This window comes from Oryzias latipes, chromosome 1 (assembly GCF_053564925.1).
Source record: "Oryzias latipes strain Hd-rR chromosome 1, Olatipes_Hd-rR_3.1".
NCBI lineage: Eukaryota > Metazoa > Chordata > Actinopteri > Beloniformes > Adrianichthyidae > Oryzias > Oryzias latipes.
The window spans coordinates 31,846,194-31,870,753 of record NC_136237.1 but is presented as its reverse complement, the minus strand read 5'-3'; the positions used below and the strand labels follow the sequence as shown (position 1 = coordinate 31,870,753).

Genomic DNA, 24,560 nt, shown 5'->3' with positions numbered 1-24,560 from the left:
TGTTCTTAACATGTTTTTGCTAATCCTAACGTTTTCTTTCATGAAATTTGGTCTTTAGTGCAAGTTATTCAAGTTGACTTATTTTCGTTTGAGTCGGAAGTAAACCATTTTCTATGGGTGATGTCACACTTTCATATACAGTCGATGGACTGGTCCTAAGCGATTACGTTTTTAAAAAATACCTCTCCTATTTTGGAAAATACCTGGTTAAAGGGAAAAGAGGAGGCGAGAGACAAGATTGCTGATGCTAACTTCTACAAAATGGACAGATTTGTGGGATCTCCTAAATCTCCAAACTTTCTGTCGCCATGTTTAAGAAAATGTATTAAGATGTATCCAGAGGACCCCACCCTTACATTGACGTGTTCTCCCTACCATGACAAAGGTAGAAAGATTTCATGTAATCCATGGACACCAGTGAAGATCACAAATCATTGAAGAAAAAAGGTTTGGGTCCAAATGACCCCACTCCCAATGTTAAAGTGCCTTGGATAGCACAAGGGTTAAACGTGAATTTTTGCCACCAGCTCCTGTTCTTAGACTCCAGATTTTCTGTAAAAAAGTGATGGAAAAACTTGGCGGCACTTGCAGAGTGAGTCCATATTGCTCAGAGGGAGCTCCATCAAGAGATTTCTCAATATCCTGAATCATGAGTGATCCTGCTGGGGTGAAAACAGGAACCGAAAGACACATCATTCTAGTCAGGAAGTGGCCTCCGAAATGGTTCAGATGTCAGAGATTGTTCCCCTTTTTCTGTTTGAGAGAATACCTTTGCTTTGGAGCAGGTCAGCTGACATGAAAAAATTGTTTATAAAATAAAAGAAATAGTGGATAAAAAGACAAGAGGTGTATAATCAAATGCATCTGACAACTTCTGCAGGGTTTCTAGCTTTTCTAAATCTTTTCCAATTGCAAAAAAAAAAGAAAAAAAGAAAAATCCTTCCTGCAGGCTCGTCTACCCCCCAAACGGAAGGTAACTCAACGATCACAAAGCTTATCAAGCTCCAAATAGGTGAAGGAATTAAATTCAGATTATCAGGACAATCATTTGGTGTGGTTATTCAAACTGTTTTCCAGGAATTGTGCGTGGAGAAAAAGCTTTTTGGAACACATTCTGCGTGTAAGCAGCATGAAAATGCATTTTGGATGTCAGATTGCAATCGCCTCAGTCCGCTGAGAGTTTTTGCTTCTGCAGTTTTTTGGTTGTGTCCACGTGAATTTACGAAAAATTCTGATAAACTGTTTGAACTGCAAACAAATCAAGTTATTTTATAAAAAGCAACCTTGACAGAATCCGAGGAAAATAGAATTTTTAAATATCAAGACAAACAAAAGGAAAACAGTAATTCTACATTTTTTTCTAGCCAGAATTAAAATGAAATGTTAAATGAAAGGTACAAATATTTAATGTTATTTCATATTTTGCCACTATAGTAATTTTTCAAAATTCCAGCAATGAAAAGAAAAAATACCAAGTAAAGAAGGTGCCTCAGATATATTATTGAGTGGTATTTGTCATCAGGAATGTTTACCCACATAAAGAAATCACTGAACTGGATCCATAAAGAATGTTTTATCTTATTTTGAAAGATACTAAAGTGAGTGGGACGTTTAATTAGCAAGAGTTGAATTTGTAATTTGTGTTATTTAAGTCTTTGTGAATCAGAAGTAGATGAAAAAATGCTGTTTGGAAAAAAATTTTTATTTGTGACTTAGACAATAAAATATGGCTGGATAACTCTGATATTGCTAACCATTTTTTTTGGACCAGTAATGTTAGGCTAGGGTTGTGTTGGGCTGTGAAATAGCGTGTAAAGAGATGAATGATGGGAAGTGGAGGCGGGCTTAGTGCTGGTGCTCTCACAACACAGATTATAAGGATTTTGGATTAAAATAGCATAATCTTTATTTATAGACCACCAGATCAAACGATCATCGGCATAGGTCTTTATCAGGCAGTCTTTCTTCAAACAACTGTTCTCACATCCTTGTCTTTTTACACACTTGAATGATTTAATGTAGCAAAAAAAAAAAATAAAGTTCACACAGTCCTGAAGCTAACTGTGGGATTGCAAATGCATTTTAAATGTTGATTTGAGAAGCTTTTTGTGCGTCACTCACTCTTAGACACTTCTTTCAGCTCATGAGGATTAGTTCCCAGCTCTCGTTTGTTCTGTAATTATATAGTTCCTCAAGACATCGGAATTGTAGCACATTCACTCGTGACACAAATGTACACTTACAACATTATTTTTTTTTCTTTGGCATGTGCTTGCAGACATGTGCACACATCACCACAGTTGTACAACGGCGAGCACGTGCATGCACCAACAGCCCTATCAAACCAGTCAGTCAGGGAGGTTTTTGTGAAAGGGGGGAGACGGAGAGAACAGAGATGAAGTGAAGGGAGTTCTGACAAAGTGAAAAAGATCAGAGACATGACAACATTAGCACCCACTGTAGCAGCAGCACCAGCACCACCAGCAGCAGCAAGGCTCTCTCTTTCTCTTTCTCTGCCTACCACAGCTCCGCTTTGTTCTAAAAAAGTTTGTTTGTGTACAGTGTGTGCGTGTTTGTGTGCTTGTACATTGCAAGGAAGCGAGACCAGCGGGTAAGACGGCATCCAGGCCACTGTCTTGTTTTGATGTGGTCAGGCTAATTAAAGAAAAGCAGAGAAAACAGAACGAGTATGGAAAAAAATAAGTCGAATTGTTTTGGTTCTTGGAGAGATGGACGTGTTGGAGACATGAGGGAGTCTTTTTTGGAACCGACACAAGCTACTGGCTCAGAAAGGCGGGTGACGTCAGCGTCAGCTTTGCTGGGGATGGAGGGATTGAAGGAGAAGCAGAGGGAGGCTGTAGATGACGCCCTGAGGGAGGCAGGGAGGAGAAAAGGTATTAAGGAGGGAGAGAGAACAGGAGAGAGAGGGAGCGGATGCAGCAGTACCAGGCCTCCCACATATATCTGGGTTTGAATTTGGAAACTGCGGCTAAGTGGGTTTAAGACGGTTGAAGTGACAGAAAAGAATGACAGTCGGAAGTAGAAACAAAGAAATGGAAGAAGCCTGGAGATATTATTTCCTAGGAGGGACGGGCAAAAAAAACTACTGTCAAAGAAAAAAGCAGAGTTGCATGGCCCGCAAGAACCAACCCTCACTGGCTGAATGAATGAATGCTTCAGGCCCTTCAAACACCCCTTACTCCCCTCTACCAGACAGCTACATGGAAGAAAAACAAATAAACACAATTTTCAAAATGGCGGCTTTTCTGTTAGTTACGACAGAGTTTTAGAGATAGTTTACAGACAAAAACATTTTTTTTTTAGATGACGAGATTTAAAGTTGTACATTTTTGAAAAAAAAGTTGTACATTTACGAGAAAAACCACCAAAGTTGTCTGTTTATCGGAGCCTTGCTTGAAGATGAAAGATGTGGAGCAGTTTGAGAAGCTTTATTTACAGTTAGATTTCAAAAACAAAGAAATCCGGAACTCAAAATCAGATTATTGTCAGTGTAGCCGTCTTTCCGAACTTCGTGTCGATAAAGCAGAGTTTCAAATGTAAAATAAAGAGCTCAGAGACACGTTTGGGTGTAGAGGACCGCTACTTTATCCTGCCATCATCATTAACACAACCCAGAAGTCCATTTGTCTCATTACGTCATGAACCTGTCTGTCATGCCCAGAACACAGAAACAGTGTTACACACGTCCCCTCCTCCAGATGAAACGTCTCATTTCAATATAAAACAACAAAGATGAATGAAAATACTGTAGTCTATTAGCATAAAAAATGCCAAAAAGTGCTCCTCCTCAGACGGAGACGTCAAACAGACTTAGAGATCTTGGTTTCATGGAGGAAGAAAGGATTGAAGTGGACAGCTGCAGGGACACCGATGTCTTCATCAACGGCCTGAGATCCTGCAAACCACCTATCAATAAATAAAACATTAATAAATCGTAAATCAAACAATTAGATTCCAAACATTTTTAACGCTATCAATCATTCAGCTTACCTGTTCAATTAAGTTTAGTCGGTCTGCTCTGCTGCTGCGCGGCGTTCACTTGCTGCTGTACTGTATGCTGACTTTCACTTTAATCTCGTAAATTTATGACTTTAAATCTCGTAATATCACTTTTTTTTCTTTTTTTTTGGTGGCCCTAAATCTCTATCATAGTCAGTTTGATCTCCATAGCAACCCTCTTATTCTTTGGTCGCCTGAGGCTGATGAACAGATCCGTGTCATTTTTAGAAAAATCGGCTGAAGTAAGTTTTGGAATTTCACACTAAGGTTTTTTGTCAACCACGGCCGCATTCCTAATATTTACATACCGTCATAGTGTTTCATTCAGCTTGAGCCAAAGATTTACTTAATAATATTTCACAATAATCACAATTAAAAAATGTGCTAACAACAAAGGAACGATTTAGAAATGTCGTGAAAATCACTCAAACCAAAGTTTTCTTTTTTCCATATTGTGCTCGAATCTTTGTCCTTGTAGTCCAGGAATGCTGTGGGTCAGAATTAGTGATTATCTTCCCTTAGAGAATGTGGGAATGATTAAAAAAATGAAGATATTGCAGACAATATAGATACATAGAGAGAATGAGTGCACGGAAGATCACGTCAAATCATTGCTCTCTAGTCTTTATTTAGTCAATAACCTTCAGTGCTTCATGACTCAGCCATGATGCCCATTTGCAGTGTCATAAAGCAGAAATACATTGTGCCACATTGTGACAAAAGTGCGTCAAGAACTTTTTCGTTTAGCATCTTCAATTCCAAGTTGTGGTTGGGTTAGTTGGCTCTGCAACAACAACCATAATCAATTGGCAGCAAATTTTCCTCATAAATCAACGGCATCTGCATTATGATGCAGGGCATGCGCTTGTTCTGGAGGTGGTGACAGATGCAAGAAGCAATAACACAGCTAAGAGCAGCGCAGGCAGATGTTAACATGATTACTGTGTGAAATGCATTAAAGCGCCTCTTTCTAGTCTTCGTATGGGCGCGCTCGCTATGCAGTGTAAAAGATGACCCAGTTTGGGAGGGGAGTTTGATCAGAGCTGCACGCATGCGGACGCATCGCAGAAATCGAATGAAAAGGAGAGGAAATGTCTTTTTCATTTGAGCTTAGCTTGGCTGCGGATTCCACGACACCAGACTGCAATGCTGGTCTGAATGCACACACTGTCGAAAAGAAATTTCACTCATATTTGATTTGAATTTATTCCTGCAGTGCTTCTTTTTTCAGTACTTGTGTCAAAAGTGGCGGGCAGGAGCGAGGTCAGTCTAGTGCAGTGCAGTGTGGCTTTTTTACCTCTCCATTGTAGCTCTCTGATTAAAGAAATGTTTTTGATATATTTTTCAGACTGCACGGCGCATCAAGCAAAACAAAACAGCCAAACTTTATTCAACTCACAAACACTTGAAGCACAGTGTGTACCACTCCATCATGTTGCTGACTACAGTACCCATAATCCTCCAGCAATCCATCAAGCAGGGCAGCTTCACAGTTAACTGAAGTCGAACAAAAACCTTTTGACATATTTTTGAGTGCTGTAGACCACAGAAAATTAGTTTGAAGTAAGTAAGCACAACCAGAATTTATACTTATGGCGGACCAGATTACAAGGTGGAATGTTTATTTTATAAAACAGTTTAAGGATTTTAAGTTATGGTCTAAAATAATCACTCAATTAGCTCTAATTTAAGTTTAGATACATTTATGACTTTCTGGCTGAGATGCATCACAAACATTAACATAAACTGTGCATATTTGTTTTTGTTTTTTATCACTGTTGACATCGGACTACCTACTATTACATTTGCTTCAGTGGGATGATCTTATGTGGGACAGGATGTCTTTTATTTTGAAAATAAATCATATTGATATTTATCTTAAAAGTAACAAATACAAAGAAGAACCTTTTTTCTCTATAAGGCGACAGACGAGTTTCAACTGCATTGTCTTTTGTGAGAAATCAACCTGAATGACTCTTTAAGTGTTATAGCTTATAGTTCAGTGGTCTAGTGTTTCAGCAGTTTTTTTTTCAAAAAATCCAACGTAAGTTTCATTAAAAAAAAACAAAAATGGAAGCGATGCAGGTAATTAGAGGTTTTGCTGAATAGTTTTTACCTAAATGTTTGTAGTGTGCCAGCTTTTCCAACAAAATTAAGGTTTAATAATAATAATTAAATTAAAGGAAAATAAAGCCAGACCATCTAGAGTGACAGAGCATAATGATAAAATATTTGCCATCTCTTTAAAAAAGGGAAATATGTGATGATACGGAGGAGAAATTTGACTCATTTGAGCAGAATTTGCAGGAGGAATTTAATTAAAACATTTTTTCATGTTGATGGTTTTTCCCTAATATGCTTTTTTATTATTATTTTTAATGTCTACTTTTCTCAGGTCTTTGCACTTTCATTTAGACCCCCCACCCCCTACCCATATACACACACACACACCTTAATAACGAGACACTTGAAGAAACCCCTCCAGCCAGGTTTCTTTGTTCTCTCAGAAGTGAAGTTTTCTCACCTCAAAGTCAGGGTGTGGAAATAATTAAAACGCTGCTCGTGCCTGTGGCTGAACCTCCAAACACTAGAAGTGTAACACTTAGCTCAGCTCACTTGTCTATTTGTGTAATGACATCAAAAGTGGTGAAGGCTTTTCAAGCTGGGAAATATGGGGCTTCATTAACAGGAAGGGGGGGCCTTTTTGTGCTCTGATTCGCCGCTGCACCCCGGCTAGTTGTGTCTGCTGGTGGGTGTTGTGAGCGAAGTTGTGACAGGATGTCAGTTTTATGCCCCCCCCTACTTTTAGTCCACGAGTTGCACTGGTGACAGGTGAGTGATGATAAAGGCACTGGGGCAAGAAATTAAAAAGCACAGAGGCGAGAAAGCAAAATGAGGGAGGAGAAAGGAGAAGGAGGGGGGCGTGTGTTGTTATTAAAATATGACAGACATATTCTAATAAACATAGTTTTTAAGTTTCACGCCCCCAATTAAGTCCTCAAAGTGGTCTGAAACTGACACCGAAAGTGCCCAGTAGGCCAGCGTGAGCTTTAAATTTCTATGGAAATAAAGTCAATCCGACTGCAAATAATATTTTATCTATCTATCTATCTATCTATCTATCTATCTATCTATCTATCTATCTATCTATCTATCTATCTATCTATCTATCTATCTATCTATCTATCTATCTATCTATCTATCTATCTATCTATCTATCTATCTATCTATCTATCTATCTATCTATCTATCTATCTATCTATCTATCTATCTATCTATCTATCCATCCATCCATCCATCCATCCATCCATCCATCCATCCATCCATCCATCCATCCATCCATCCATCCATCCATCCATCCATCCATCCATCCATCCATCCATCCATCCATCCATCCATCCAGGCAAAAATCAAATCTGTGGAAACCCCTTTTCATCATCTCATGCTTTCTTTGTCTGTTTTCATGCAGTCTTCATTTCAACTATTTAAATCATTTATTCTCAACCAGAACTCCAATTGAGACAAAGTGGCGCTTCTGCGCGAAGCAGAAGCATTTTGAGATATTGCATATATCTATCTTGATAACATACAAGCACCAGTCTTCCCCCAATCCAAAATTAAAGCACCTTTGACAGTGAGAAACATCCTCAACCTGAATTACACCCACACATAAATTTGATGTGTGTTTTTGTAGCCATATACAAACTACATACATTCATGTAAACATATACACTCAGTCTGAAAACTAATAGCGTGCTACCTTATAATAGTTTTAGTGCTAGCAGGAGTGAGAAATACTTACATTTAGTGTGTCAGAGGAGAGGGCCCCCCTGATGATTAGATCTAATTATCTGGAGTCTGGGTCAAAATACTGTTAAAGACATGGGTTATTGTTCTCGCTGCACACACACCCCAGGAGTGTCCTTGTGAGACAGGTTTTTTAGTATCCATAATGGGCCACCTTGTGTACAAGTGAACTCAATGATTCCATTACTGTAATGTCCACTCTAGAAGCACCAGTGAGGGTTTATTGTCTGCCACATTAACAACAATAAGGGTTCTCTATCACAGACGACTCTTGAGCTTCAGGATGAATAAGGGAACTTCTAAGTATGTAACTAATGATAAACACTTGAGGGCCATGGATCAGGTAGTGCAAAAACATTCCCAATTATGTAGTCACAATGCACTATGTAGTTACATCAGACACAGGAATTTGTCAAATACTAAAATAGACATAAAAAAATCCTAAAATGACAAATACTAAGAAAATCTGAGCTCTGACTGATGATAAAAGGTGGGGCAACCAAAAGACAGGAAGTAAATTGATTTAAATACCCTATGGTTGTGTCCAAATCCTTCCCTACTCATCACATAGCGCACTATATAGTGTGTTCGCCATTTTGTAGTTCTGTCCGAATTAACGATTCCAAAATCGAGTGCCGTAGAAATTTCCCAGAAGTCAGGGTGCATCGATGCTCACTAGATCGGCGAATATAGACCACAATGCATTGTGCTGGAACAATTTCTTGCCCAAAAAATATATTTATATGTATTTTTTCTAAATAAACCATTAACGTTTTTATCTTCAGAAGACAGTGGACTGATAAATAATCGTCACAAAGCGCTCATATCAATTAGATTTCAACTTCGTGAAATCAACGACGTCATGTCCGCTGTTTAAATAAAAATGAAAAAAGTAGTGAGCATGAGGTCCGAATTGCTTTTAAAATTCAGGACACTACATAGTCTCACACTATGTTGTTTTTTAGTAGTTCGGGGTTAAGGCGGGATTCGAACAGAGCCTACGACAAAGTGGCGAACACCTTTAGTTCACTAAGTAGGGAGTCAAATTCAAACTTTATTCATAAAGCACTTTTCACACAGCAGCAACAAAAAGGGCTTAACAGGTTTAAAACAATTGAGAATAAAATGATAAAACACACAGGAAGCCTTAAAATCTCTCGCCCCCTTCACACCCAACAAAATGAGATGTAAAATGATATGAATAAAGCCCAAAGTGTAAATAGAAACCGGCGTTAGCATACCTTCTCCTGCAGGCTAAAAAGACACAGAAAAAAAATATCATAATATGCCATGAAGAGAGTCAGTCTCTTAGAAAGTCAGAGCTATCATAAGTTTATGGTGGTTATTAATATGGATGTCATCTCTCTCAAACTGACTGTGTGGTAATGGGATTCAGCTCTTGCTAGCAGCGGAGTAAGTGGGGAGGTGAAGCAGATTGTTTTAGGGGACAGAGACAGGGAGGCCAGATTAGCAAAGCTACACTGTAATTTTTAACAACCTCCTCTTCTTTTTTTGGGCTAAAGCAGGGTGAGGCACATAAGGCTGACATCGTGACAGTTAAGCTAGAACATCTGTTTCTTCTAGACCGAATATACATTTTTTTTTTTTTTGTCTCCATGCAGGGTGTGTGTACACGCTTCTGCTAGCCAGGAATTCTGTTTGGAGTTTGTAATAACAAAGACGTCGGCGAAATAATAACTGTTTGTATAATTAAAAGACGTCTGCAGAGAGTTTGGACAAGATAATTTTTTTTGAACTGTCATGGCACTATCTGTCGTGTCATAGCTGTCATAACTCCTAACTTTGCGCATGAAAAGAAAAGACAACATTCATCATCTTTTCTTTGTTACTTCCTCGCGATTAGCAATCACCTCAGTACAGTTAAAGGTGTGCTCTGTCATTGCAAAGTACACAAAACATGCCAGTTTTTAAACACCAACTCCAATCATCTCTTGAGCTCTTTTAAAATCGTTCCCAGTGGTCTTTTAAAAACGCTTTCGTTTTCGAAAACATACACTCTGTCCAATTTTTTTCCCTACTCACTACATAGTGCACCATATATTTTCTATTTTGTAGTTCTGTCCGAATCTACAATTCCTAAATCGAGTGCCCTAGAAAATTCCCAGAAGTCTCTGCGTAAAACCAGTGTGCATTGATGCTCACTAGATTGTAGAATATAGAACACAATACATTGCGTCGGAACAGTTTTTGCCCAAGAAATGTATTTAAATGTATATTTTTTATAAACCATCAACACTTTTATTTTCAGTAGACAGAATATTCGTAAATGATCGTTGCAAACGCTCATATCAATTAGATTTTCACTCTGTGAAAGTGAGCATGGTGTCTGAATTGCTTTTAAAATCCAGGGAACTACATAGTCCCGCACTACATCGTTATTAGTAGTTAGGGGTTAGGGTGGGAATTTGGACATAGCACAAGTTTCTGCAGAGCGGGAACAGTTTATAGGAATTTGACTCTGAGTTGTGGCCGGGACCGTTGGCGCAGAAAAATACCGCCCCCCCTTTCCATCTCCGTTGCTGAGAGTTCTCTGTTTACACGCTCTCCCACTAGCTTACAGCCTCTCACACCCCAAACCTAGCATTACTGGTGTGACAAAAACGGCAAGCAAAGGAGCAAAGACGTACAAGGATCTAGTCATTGCCTAGTGAATGCATTAGAATGGAGCAGAGCAGGGAGTTTATGGGCCGGCCCGAGTATTTACTGCGTAACAAAGAAGCTGTTTTTCAAACGGCATATTTTCATCTGCTTTTGGTTCACGGCAATAAAGAAATACTCAGAAATCCAATATTAAACCGGAATTTTCCCAAATCATCAAAAAATGATGTAGGAAAAACATGACTTTCCTCAGAGTGGGTCTTTACGAAAATGATAAAAATGTTTTTGGTTTGAGTCTGTCCAAAAACCCCTCCAATTATCAAATATATAATTTGAAAGCTGTTGCTACTTAATGAAATGTTGTTGTACAAAAGAATGGACTTTGTCAGAAAGATACTAACCTTGCAAGTATACGTTAAGAAAAGACATTTCTTGGCTTTTAATTCCCTCTTTTCTTTCATTATTAATGTTTATCAGCATGTCATTGTATAGTGCATTCATGTTTTTGGATGGAAAACAAGTGGTCATATAACATTTTAAGCAAAAATGTTGAGGTTCTTTATCCACATCCAATTTGCACAGTGTTGAGGTAATTAAGAATTAAGCATAAAGATAAATCATGTGATGATTACTAAATAATTATCTAAATATCTTAATAATAGATGTATTCTTTTTTTAATCAGAGACTTTGTGTTACAGTTGTAAAAGTTAGTATTGGTTAGGATTTAATTATAAGAAAAATAATTTTGTCAGATTTACTAATTAAAATAATTTATTTTACTTTGCTTTAAAATATTACAGTACTGAGAAGTTCCCTGGCAATATAACTTTTTACGTTTTCTTTTAAATATAAACAACTTTCTGTGAATGTGTCTGTACATCTCACTCTAGAAAATCACTTTTAACAGAACTTTTTCTTTTAAAAAATGATAAGAAGTGTATTGTATTCACATTTAACTCCTATTCTCTTGATAGATGCAACAACCGTACGCAGTGTGCAGTCGTGGCCGGTCCTGATGTTTTTCCTGATCCCTGTCCGGGCACGTACAAGTACCTAGAAGTCCAGTACGAGTGTGTCCCTTACAGTAAGTACTTCTATTTATTTTTTCTTCCCGTTCTTTCTACATTTCCACCTTTTTTTGTACATATAAAGTATTTGCTTCAGTATTTTGACCGGGCTACAACATTCTGTAGAGTCTGAACATTCATTTCACACACGTTGGCGCAGTGGTTAGCGCACGTGCCTCCCAGCAACAAGGCCCCCGGTTCAAGACCCGGCTTTAGGACCTGAACCAGAACATTAATAGGGGACCTTTCTGTGTGGAGTTTGCATGCATGGGTTTTCTCCACTTTCTCCCACCGTTCCAAAAAATGCTTCATAGTTCAATTGGTCACTCTAAATTGTCCCTAGGTGTGAATGGGAGTGTGTGAAAGACTAGACCACAGGTGTCAAACTCAAGGCCCGGGGGCCAAATGTGGCCTGCCATGTCATTTTATGTGGCCCGCGAGAGCATAACAGTTTTTAATTTCTTCAAATAAAATATAAAAATTGGTGTGTATTTATTCATATCGAATCAGATTTGAAACATCGGATTGGGCAACTATACATTAGGACTTAAACACTGTCCTGACAGAATCAAATGTGAAAGGATTTATGCTAAAGTGACAAGGAAACATATGTTTTCTATGCAACTTTAATTGTCACATTAAAAAGTTATAAATAAATAAATGAGTTATTTAACATTAAGGGGTAGTTATGTTTATCTTTCGTTGCATTTAGTTACAGTGATCCCTTGCTATATCACGGTTTACTTTTCACGGTTTTGCTACTTCACGGATTTGGATTGTGCATTGTGTTCTGCATTCTGATTGGCTAAAAAGTCACTCAGCGAGTAGCTCAAGAATGGGACCCTTTGATGAGCCGTTCATAACAGTTCTCCAACATAATCGATGGTGGCATGTCGGTGTATAAGGATCTTTAGCAAAGAAGAAAAAAGAGCGACAACAACTGCCTATCACTATGTTCCTCTCCCGAACAAACACACCTGCAGCTGCACCGCGGGCTTCAAAAGGAAAAAACGCTGCAGAGGATGCAGCGGCTCAGTATGAAGAGCAGTGAAAAAGAAGACCGGTGTCACTATCTGTCCCACTGTACTTTTTTATTTTTTTCATAATCATTTTAAATTTTCCTCCGTTTAATCCACTCGGGTCGCGGTGGGCGGGGCTAATCTCCGCAATTTAAAGCCTTCTGTTCTTATCGATGATTGAAATTATTATTTGACAGCACACTACAGAAGTTATTTGTTGAAAAACGTTTCTAAAGTACTTTTATTTGTTAAAAAAACAATTGATTTAGCCTGTTAAATGGTTTGTTCTTTCTTTTCAATGTATAATAGTGAATTTCATTGTATAATAATTGTAAAAAAATAAAGGTTTCTACTTCACGGGTTTTGCTTATCACGGGTTCTATTTGGAACGTAACCCCCGCGATAATCAAGGGATCACTGTACATGTATAAGTTATATCTGGCCCTTTGAAGACAGCCGCTATGCTGATGTGGCCCTCAGTGAAAATGAGTTTGACACCCCTGGACTAGACTGACCCTGCGACAGCCCCGTGACCCCGAAAGGGATAAAACGGAGGAAGATGAATTAATTAATTCACTGGGGAGGTCAGAATGTGTCTAAAAGTAAACAGGATAAGAAAGACAAATGAAAGAAAGTAAGATGACCTTTAACTAAATTATGAGGTTGGAAGTTCTGCATTCAGTACAGGATCCTTTTTTTTTTCTTCCCTGCATGGTTTTAGTAAGTTACACTAGTTTTCCAAGAAAAATAGGTCACATTCTACTTTATAGTGAATGCCAAACATATTTATGCCCCTAATGTGATGCCATACGCAATTTTTAACATAACAGTTTGGATAAAAGTAAATGCATAATGCAATTCTGTGTTTATTGATTAACAGTGAAATGAAATGTGTGTTTTAATTTAAACATACATTATGGAGTTGACCTAAATAATTGATGACCCGCAACACTAGCTGTTAAAAATTGATAATTGCTTGTTTCTAAACTTGTATTTTATTAAAGTTATATTAAAATGTATAGTATTTCTAAACTTTTACCTTTGCCTATCATAACAATAAAACAGAAGGTTATGCATCATATAGTACATATAATATAATCATCTGGTGGATACATTCATAGAGAAAGCATCAAAAATAAACAATATTGGATCAATTGAAACGACTTTTTTTTCAATAAAGGGTATTTTCATTAAGCTTGATTATTCCATTGATACCAACATTTTGCTATGGATTGCTCTGTAAATTCTCACAGTTGTATAAAAGAAAAACATAAAAAGAAAAGAAAAGAAAAGCAGAGAAGAACTCAGATGATGGCTCCTTCTGTCCAAAATGTAAGACAGTTGTTGACATTTTCACCATTCATGTAAGTTTATGGGATGACTATAAAAAAATCTATGAACTAGATATGGTTGTGTACATCACCTACTAAACCATAGAAAAGTCTCATTTATCAAACTCCCATTGATCTTAAAGCCATATCATACAGCCACTATATACATTTTGCACATGTACATAATTGTGTAATTCCAAAGAAAGTTGGATTTTTAGTCAAATCTGCAACCAAACTCCGGTCTGGGGTCAAAGTAGGATCAGCTTAAAAATAAAAATTAAAAAGAGATTGTACAATTACCAGGACATGATTTCCCATGATTCTCAAAGAGGTTATGGTTATGCTCCAGAACAATGTCTGTTCATGTGCCAACCCACTCTGATGTACCAAACTTTGGGAAATCATTATCACCAAACAATCTCCTTTTGCGGTCTCCCCGTTTGGTTGATGTATTTTCAGCGCGACTTTGCTGTTAAACTGGTCAAGGAATCTCTTCTGTGCCGTGTTTTACGGAGACGTGGCACGTACAGCTTGCCGATGTTACATAAATCTTCATCCCGATTAGATTCTCGTTTTCATTCTAATACTGGACTTATTTTCTATGAAGGTTTAAACAAGAGAGAAACAACAAGAGAGAAAAGTGTAGAAAATGTGTAATGGGGAGTCGCCTCTGTCACCAAATGGGAAACATGTTCTGGTAGCCAATGAGCTCAAAGCCCCGCCCCCACATAAAAATAGGGTCACCTTAGCATCGAAAATTTGAAAAAAGTGAATTGAACCGGAAAACTGAGAATTGAAAGCAAAGAGGGAGGAACGAACAAAAAAGTTGAAAATACATATAAACGTTTTTTTTCACTTTGGTGACCATTTTAGGTTTAAATATTTTACTTACTTTATTTTAATTGTAGAGTTTTTGTTTTCAAATGTACAAATCTGGTTTTTCATTCACTTTAGACTGATCCTAATTTGACCCTATACACCGGAATCTGGAAACTCTATGCGAAAATGACAATCCAACATTCAAGATTCAAGATTCCTTTTATTTTTCATTGTCATTAAAACAATAAAATTGCATTTGGAGCATTGAAAATCCCCCTTATTATTTCAAAGCTGAGAAAAAAAACTCAGATTCACCAAATAAATACCCAATAAACAAATAACAGAAGTGCAACATCAGTACAAAAAGAAACACAGCAAGGACTAATAAAAAAAAAGACCTTCAGGTGTTGAGTCAATAGCAGCTGGATGTTGATGTACAGCATCAACATCAAGATGTATATTAATAAAAATAGGGGGGGGGGGGATTACCTTTTTCTGTAAAATTCAGCAAAAATGTTTCCTCCAACATGGTCTTAAGTTTTGGCACGGCTGTCCACACAGACGGCCAAGGTGATCTCCCACACTGAAGCATTCAATTATGTCTGGTTAAACGGCTCTTGCCTGGCGTCTAGAATGACCAGCAGATTAAATAATAGAACTATCAGAGCCCTCTCTGGAGCAGATGGAAACACAACCTGATACCTGCTTAATGCCCTGCTAAGCAGACACACACACACACATACACGTGTGCATGCACGCCGCCACTGCACATACATGCTGGCATCAGAAAGTATCGATGCACTGTAGGATTTCACTGTTGCTTCGTTCAGGGGAGGCTTGTCTGCGCAAACTGTCTTTATCTTCAACGCTACTGTATGTCTGTTTGATAATGCGGCGCTGCTCGTTTCAGGAATTTATCACTGGGTGGGGGGGTGGAAAAAGCTTAAGATCAAAAGGGTGGTGGTGGTGGGGTTGGGGGGGTTCTAGGGGATCTGATAAAGTCGGTCTGGGTAAGATTTTTCCCCAGCAAGAAACAGACAGCATCCCAGGGAAGGAAAGGACTCTAAGGAAAAAAAGAGAGCAGCTTTTGGCAGCGCATTAGCATCTTCTGTCCGAAGCGCTCAGCTGGATCGGGTAGCGCCAGGAAACCTTACCTGACTCCTGTAGGTGTGTTTGGAGAACTTCTTTACAACGTTACAGAGGGGAACATGTAATAAAAGATTAAAGAAATCCTGGTATAACTTGACACTTTTAGATAGTTTTGTCTGAAAATACCTCAACCTTGACATGGCACACTCCTTCAAAGGCCTCATATTGCAATTCGTCAAATATTTATGAAATCAATGTTCTTTAAAAACGTAATAATGTCTGAATCTTGGCCGGAGATTTGGCCGTCAACGATCAAACGGCGCACTTGACACAGCAGATCCACGCTGTCAACGGAAATGGTGCGAGGGGATATATTTTCTTGGACATTAAGTGGTGAAATATCTCTAAAATGTTGCCGTAAATCACATTACGATGATTCAATAAACAGCGGCGGTGCTCTGAAATATACGACAGTGCACTCAAAGTTGCCTTTTTAAGGATGTGTACGGGCTTGAATAAATCTTTATGAAGGCAAGTTAGGCTATTTTCTTTTTTGGTTATTTTTTTGTGTGAACTCAACTGTAATATCAAGGGACATCCATAACTCAGAGCGCACGTCCCCCGACGTTAAGCACACCGCTGCGCTGCTTGCTGGGTGTAAACACCTGACCCCTTAGCAATCGTCTCCGAGGGCGGTGTTGCTAATCACTGAGTAAGTGCATGGCAAGAAAATAAGCTGAACTCCACCGAGACCCAGCCGCACACTGCAAATGTAGTTACTTTTGCAGGGGAACGGCTGTTGCAGTCGAACTGGTTCAGTTCCCACTCTGCAAATATTGTAAACAAGTCTCAAAGAGGGCACAGGTAATTAAATCGTGTCTGCTTCTATTATTTTCTTCTTCTTCACATTTTCTTTCTATGCACATTTTGATGTTTTCAACACTTTTGTCTCGTACGAGTGCGAGGCGGCCGTGCGCCAAGCTAGCCAGCTAGCTCCTGCAGTAATTAGCCACCTGTGTATACGCTCTGATAGAACTGCAGGCTCTCTATAAATATCCATACATCCATTAACATCTGCTGTACAAAGTGCTTCTCTAAGGCAAATGTCATGCACAGATAGATTTAGATTCAGGAAGGGGAAAAAAAAAAAAAAGTGGGTGTAGTTCCAGTATCCGTCAAAGACAGGTAGCAACACGTGGGCTGGTGTCTATCGCCTCATCTTCATTCGGCGAGCCCTGCCTCTCGGAGCTGCTGTTGGGAAGCAATTAGCAATTATTAATCAGAAAAGCCAGTGATATGTTATGCAATACCCATGCAGTCTATTTTAGACAATAGGACTTGACTCAGTTGGAAAGCTAATTAAAAGATAAAATCCCCTTCTTCTCTGTCCAATTAAGGACTTCTGTCAGATACAAGCGTTGGGATAGCTTCATCACGATGACACGAGTGGAGCGGTTTCATGCACGTGTGTGTGCATGTAGTCTTGGAAACAGCTGCCCGCCAGCGTAATTCCTTCCTCACATGTGGATTATGTGAGTGTAAGCATGTTTGTGGGAGCAAACGACACAGACGGTTTCCAAGAGACGCCGGTGTAGGAGAGGAAAAGGCCGTTTGGTTTGGGTGGGGAAATGGAGAGATGAAATAATGAAATAGAATGGCAGGTTAGGATGGATGGATGGCGGGGGGTTACAGAACAATAGAAAAAAAAAAAAAAAATCCATCCGTGTCCAGAAATGACCTTGAGATTCAGCTGGGCTGAGCTGATTGGAGATCAGCGATAATCACGGGGAAGGATGCTGTTGCCCGTGGAAACGTGCCCCCCACCCCATCCTCAAGAACACACATCTCTCCTCGTAGACGAACACCTTCCTAATAAACCATACGTTTTCAATAAAAATGCTAATTATCTTTACACTGCAGCGTAGGCAGGTTAACACTCCTACCTTCTATCTATGCATATGTGTGTGGTTGTGTGTGTGTGTGCAAAAGAAGAAAGGGGTGGGGGGTTGTGATGGTATCCAGAGTACAGAGTGAGATCTGTGCTGCGCATTTTAATGAATAATTAGACGATTTTTAATAAATGTGAAACTAGACAAGGCAACAGATCTTTATTATTATTCTGCAAGTGTTTTACGTTCATTCAATGTCCCGCTCAGAATTAATGAGAACACTGTCTTTGTAGCTGCATAAGGTAACGCTGCAGTTTAAGTGATTTTGCAAATGATCTGTCAAAAGATACGGAATAAGATAAAAGCAGAACCTGACGCACACACACAAACACACACACACAAATGCTGTCTAGTTCCGATTCTCCCGGAATTAAGGACATTTTCCAGCAATTGTTTACCTCCATTTAGCAGTATCTAAAATAGCACTAAGGTAGAAGAAGACTTCCTAGTTTTTGCTTCAGCTATCCTTGAGAAAACCTTGGAAGTTCCAGCAGATGTCACACTGACATATATTACCCTTGTTGAAAGTTAGACGCTAAATAAAAAATAAAGAACGCCCGTGATCTATGAGCGGATTTGATTTCCTATCCTGTCCCGCAGATTAAAAAAAAGGGACACCTGAAAAATAAATTCCCGCAATAAGCCCGCCAGCAGAGACGTCTATTAATCTAGCGATGCACCGAGTTGCAGTACAAATTGAATGACATTTGTTTGACATTTTCTTTGCCATTTGGTACACTTGTTGCTGCCAGACTTTCATTTAAAATCTATTAGTTTCTGGCAACCTTGAACTCTCGGGGTTCTTGCCTGGTGTCTGCCAGTCGCTGTTGGAGGGCCTCGTGGGATTGCGAAGGGCCTTGCTGTTTTGGTGTCATCAATCTTCGTCCTCCTGGCCCACAATAGGATTCATTCGTAATGTTGTGTGTGCCCCGTGTTTGCGTTTGGTTCACTAACATCAATTGTTTCACCTCTCATGCCCATTGACTGTATATGAAAAGTGGATTTAGTTACCCCTCCCCCCTCACGTTCCAAACAGGAAGTACCACCCGCCTCCAAGAAGTCAAAATCCCATAGACTTCTAAAGAGAAAAAAATAAAACTCAGTCATTATATTTATCAGAGAAACCATTCTTGCTCTGATAACCCCCATTTTTTTTGTGATACTTTTTCTTGCTGATCCTAATTTATTTTTTATATTATTTCTGTATTGCGAGTTATTCAAGTTATAAACTAACCAATCAGATGCCTCAGTAAAAGCATGTAGTCTCAGGTCGAATATTCAAATCATTTGATTGACAGATTTCGTGTAGCCTACTTTTGGACTTCCGACAAGCTCACTCCTGATAGACGAGAGTGGTTGCTATAGAAACATTGACTCTGATTCACTCACCAATCTCTGCTTACTGACGTCGTCTGGCTCCAACGTAGAAGCATCCGTACCACAAAACAGGGCGACTGAATTGAAGTCATTTCATTGGAGGCGGAAGTAAGTCTTTTTCAATGTCACACGCATGGTCCACTTCTCATTTACAGTCAACGGTCATGCTAAGACTGGACGATTAATTTGATTTGCAAATTTAATCGATTTTGTTTAGCCAAAAACTAAAGTCCCTAATTTTTTACCCAAAATTTGATTTAAATCGATTTTTTTTTTCGACCAAAGACTAAAATCTCTTTTCTTTTTCACACATAATTTGATATACAATTTCAATCAATTTTTTTGGTCCATAAAACAAAATTCTGTTTTTTTTACACATAATTTGAATTGCAAATTGTAATCGGTTTTATTCTGCCAAAAACAAAACCCTCTCTCTCTTTTTACACATAATGTGTAGTCAGAAAAATAGTGTCTTCAAATTCGGACATTACTACCACTTGATGATGTCATCAATAATCGCCGGTCATCTACTTTAATGTCTAGCTGCCAGTGCTAATAAAATACATAAATTTGGTTTTAGAAATTCAATCACAATCAAAAACTCAATACTGACATTAAAATGTAAACTCCTGCCCTCCGCCCACAACCGCACCGCGTATCCCCCTACGGAGAAATAGCAGAGAAATAATCAGCCCTAAGTCGCTACTACAGCAAAAGCCTTCAAATAGATTTTGCAGCGTGTGGTTTGTTGCTTCGAGTCCAAAGTCCCAAAACTGAACCGGTTCCATAAAACTGACGAAACTGTTCCTGTTTGGGGAACAAGCTCCTCGTTGGGGAGAAATGGCGAGGTGACCTCTCCAAACAAGAAAGCAGTGTGTCAGGGAAATAAAATCCTAATTTTCCTAAATATAAATCTCCTCAAACAAAAAATTCGAGTTTATCGCTAACATTGATTTATCGCCCAGCCCAGGGTCACGCCCTCCTTTCCTAAAAAAGAGGATCGGCTTGCGTTCCTCGGTTCTCCTCAGAGAGAAGCTCTACTTCCTGGAATGAAACCATTTTATACGTCTTGACTCCTCATGCCGCACACAAACTCGTACACACTTGTTTGGATTTTTTTCGGAGTTCAACTCGATCCCCTTCCAGATATTGCTTATTTATCAGGAGTTGTGCTAAACTGCACCAGTTAGCATGCATTTTTTATGAGCCAAAGATTTAATGGTTGCTTGTGTGTTGGGTGAGCGTGTGTCACGTGTGCTGTTTGTCATGTCGTTGGCTTTTTGCTGTAATGTGTTGAAAGATTAATGTGTGCAATATATAGTGCACAAGTTCTATATATAAACATCCAGAAGTTCCACGAAATGTTGCTTCTGTGTGTGTGTGTGTGTGTGTTGGGGGTGCTTTTTGGCCTCCACTCCATTCCTTTCCCTCTCATGGGACCAGTTCCATGTGGCAGGTCTCTAACGGTCTTGAAAGACACAAGGGCACAGCCTTTAGGATAAGGTTTCTGCCTTGTTCACATTCCACTCGGTCCCACGGGGAGCAAGGTGGAATGAAATTCATATGTTTAAGAGGTTCTGTGCAAGCGTCCATGTTTCAGCGTAGGGCTGCCAGGAAGCTTTGCAGACAGTCCTTTGTGCATCAAATGGTTGGTAGGCTTGACGATAACTGGTACATCCAGCCTTGTCATCCACGCCTACCCAGTTCACCACATTCCATGACCTATACACAACATTTACTGGCTTCTAAGGATGCTAACAATCCAAGTCATCCCATCAGTTTTTTTTTCCTTTTTTTTTTAGGTTATGCTGTTGCATTAACCATGTACATTTAGGAAATCTGGATTTTATTTCGTTCCAAACCGGTGATGGAACCAACAGGGATCATGTATGTGTTGGTACACATTGTGTCATCCTTCATCTTTTGTCTCCCTTCACATGTGTGGCACAACATATGTTAGATGCAATAGTGTCTCCTCGCTGCAGTGCAGTCTCCTCAGACGTTTGTGTAATGTTATTACCAATCACACATGGAGAGCATTCTGGCACTCTCACAAGGTTAGGATGAAATATGAGGAAGATTATGAAGATCTCAGATTGTATTATCATGATTTCCTTATTATTGCATCATTAATCTATTTTTGTCTCTTGTCTTCGCCCCCCCTCCCCACTCCCCCAACCTTTCTTTGCTGCGTTTTGCTTTCAAATCCTCTGCCCGTGGCTTATGCAGAAGTGGAACAAAAAGGTAAGTCTCCAACTCCAAACACACGCTGATATTACGCACACGCTCCAAAATCTGGAATGGAGAGTCACTTTGAAGCCAAAGCCTGAAATGATTTGTACTTTTTGGCTGCATGACATTTCCCTTCAAAGTCCCTGCGACTACTGTATAGGCAGCGATTCTAATTAGACACACTTTATGGTTGCATTGAATGAGTAGAATTTCACTTAACAAACTCTTTACAGGTCACAATGAGCCGATGAGCAGAGAATCACATTGATATTTATTAATTGATTGTCTGTCCGTGATATTTAAGCGCTTTGTATAAAAAGCTGATGAATATTCATTAAAGATTTCCATGCTTTTTAGTGAAATCTGTTATTGTTCCAAACAAAAACAAAAAAAGGGAATAGTGCAGTGCACATCTGGCATCTCGGAGAGTCTGTGTTGTACAGATGCAACATTCCAGATACATTACAAAAGTCCTTGTGATTGGTCACAGTGGCTTCCTACCACATCTCCCACATGGCTCGTAAGACACGACCCCGGGATTCCAAGATGGGAATACCGAACGGGGTGTGTGAAAATAATTATTGTAACATCTGCAAAAAAAAAAAAAAAATGCTGCTCTGTTAGCTGGCATAGTTGGTGGTTAGTGACAAAAATAGAAAGGGAGAGAAATGAAGACTGAGCTGTGAAGCTAATGAGGAGCTAAAGCGGGAGGGAGAATCAAGAATAAAGAGAAGGAGTGAAAGTGGAACAAAATGTGCCATTTTCTCTTCATTTCTTTACTGTGCGAGCAGGGTATTATCTGTTGAATAGAAGACAGGCTGCTGTGCTTAAGGATGACAGTGACTACACAACAAAGTGAGCCTATCATGTCATTATCAGTCACTGGTTGTTAAAGGTAACCTAGAACACAGTTTTATTATTTATGGACATTTTCAACAAAAAGAAAAAAGCAAACAAACTGCTGAAACTCCAGAGAGAATTGCTGACATTTAACATCAATGGGGTGAAGCTTATCTAATGTGAAAAATGTTGTTGTTTGTTTGTTTCAGTTTTTCTGTGCCCTGGTATTCTGCGGGGAGTTTACCAAAGTGAGCATCTCTTTGAGTCGGATCACCAGTCTGGTGCGTGGTGCAAAGACCCACTGCAGGCCTCCGATAAGATTTACTATATGCCCTGGACACCTTACCGTACAGACACTCTGACAGAGTACTCGTCAAAAGAGGACTTCATAGCAGGCCGGCCAACGACCACGTACAAACTACCCCATCGGGTGGACGGGACGGGCTTCGTCGTCTACGATGGTGCGCTTTTCTTCAACAAAGAGCGCACTCGCAACATTGTGAAGTTTGACCTGCGTACGCGCATCAAAAGCGGCGAGGCCATAATCGCTAACGCCAACTACCACGACACGTCTCCGTACCGCTGGGGCGGCAAGTCGGACATTGACCTCGCCGTGGACGAAAACGGGCTGTGGGTGATCTATGCAACGGAGCAAAACAACGGGCGCATCGTGGTGAGCCAGCTGAACCCTTACACCCTGCGGATCGAGGGCTCCTGGGACACCAGCTACGACAAGCGCTCCGCCTCCAACGCCTTCATGATTTGCGGCGTCCTCTATGTGGTCAAAACGGTCTACGAAGACGATGACAATGAAGGGACGGGGAACAAGATTGACTATATGTACAACACTGATAAGAGCAAGGAGACCACCATCAACATACCCTTCCCGAATTCCTACCAGTACATCGCTGCCGTGGATTACAACCCAAGAGATAACCTTCTGTACGTGTGGAATAACTACCATGTGGTCAAATATTCACTGGACTTCGGGAATAATGGTGAGTCCAAGACTACTTTTCTTCAAGCAATTCCAGTTTTAGGCAGAAAACTTTGCCTTTTGGGGAAGCGCGACTTTAAACCTTCTATAAATCTAGCTTAGGGCTCAAGTGGTGATTTGCTTAAAACTTGGAGATTGGGCTTCAATTCCAAGATACTCAAAAAATGGGATTAAATGTCTTCTTGCGTGAAACTCAACATCAAGGGTTTGATTGGGGCGTGAAACCACCAAAGGTGTCCCGATAGCCGGTTTTGACTGCAGACCACACTTGTGTGTGTTTGGTCAACTGACCTGTTGTTGCTCCCCAAAGATTTGGAAAGGTAGTGAAGGTATTGGTTCCTATGATATATAATTTGCGGATCATAATACAATTCAAGAATTCAAAGATTGGGATTCAATTATGTACATAAGCTAAGCGTTTTAAGCACATTTCAGCTCCGTTCTCTAATGTGGTTCAGCCTCATGACAATTGTTCATGCCACAACAGCCGTTCCTCGCTTTCCATTAAAAGATTCTGACAAATCAGCCGTTGTTTCAACTCCTCAGAGTACCACAGACACAATTCATCTCTGTGTTTAATCTGCATCATAAATCTTTAACTGCATCCATTTGAGGAAACCTGGATAACCGCCCCAACTCTGCGGCTCGCTTTCAGCCGTGGTGGGCAGCGCAGCTTCCTCCTTGGTCGTTTTGCTCCGAATGGAAGGGCCCGGGCCCCTGGAGCCTGAAGGGCTATTTGCCCGGCGTAATTGCCTTTCAACACCTTTCTATGGAGTGGTGGAGGAAGTCTGGCTGTGTGTCTTATTAAATGATGTCTGAATTAGCGCATGCTCTTACATGCAGTTAGGAGGCCCAGTACAAGAAATTAGAGAAAGAGACAGCTCCAAACCCGGTTTCCACCGATCAGTGTTGCAGGCACGTGTGTGAGTTTGCGCGAAGCGCGACGCCTCTGCACAAAAAACGGGTATTTACAGCGAATAATGATCGGGACACACATGTGCTAATGCACTCGCTGGATGAGTTTGTGTTTCCTCATTTCATGAGTGTTTATTATGAGAGTGTGATCACTCTCATTATAGAGCCCGGCCTGTCTCGGGGGGCTCTGTAGAGAAGATCAATGAGGATTTCAATGTGGAGGATGACCTCCAGTGCACAGCAACAAGCCAGACTGCTGACCAGAGATAAATACATATAATCAATGCAACACTGTGTTCTTTTACTTTCCTCCTCACTCTACACTCCCTCAAGGAATAAATAACCTACCTGAAGCGCATGATTTTCCTATTCTTCAGAAAATAAGGCAACTGATCGATACTTTGAAGTTTGCTTTTGTTGTCTGTTGATACAATTTTTGCTCTATAAATTTCCTCGGAGAAAAGGAAACACTTAATAT

The 24,560-nt window shown here is 39.7% G+C and overlaps 1 protein-coding gene across 16 annotated transcripts in view; it reads left to right on the top strand.

The window, feature by feature from the left end:
• Positions 1-24,560, top strand: part of LOC101166443 (adhesion G protein-coupled receptor L3.1) — a 175,612-nt gene that overhangs the window by 65,599 nt on the left and 85,453 nt on the right. For all 16 annotated transcript variants that reach the window (XM_078945363.1, XM_078945359.1, XM_078945354.1 and 13 more), the window contains 3 exons: positions 11,422-11,531; positions 21,328-21,342; positions 22,380-23,168. In XM_078945363.1, the coding sequence (XP_078801489.1) occupies positions 11,422-11,531; positions 21,328-21,342; positions 22,380-23,168 (914 nt within the window). The remainder of the gene's footprint in view (positions 1-11,421; positions 11,532-21,327; positions 21,343-22,379; positions 23,169-24,560) is intronic.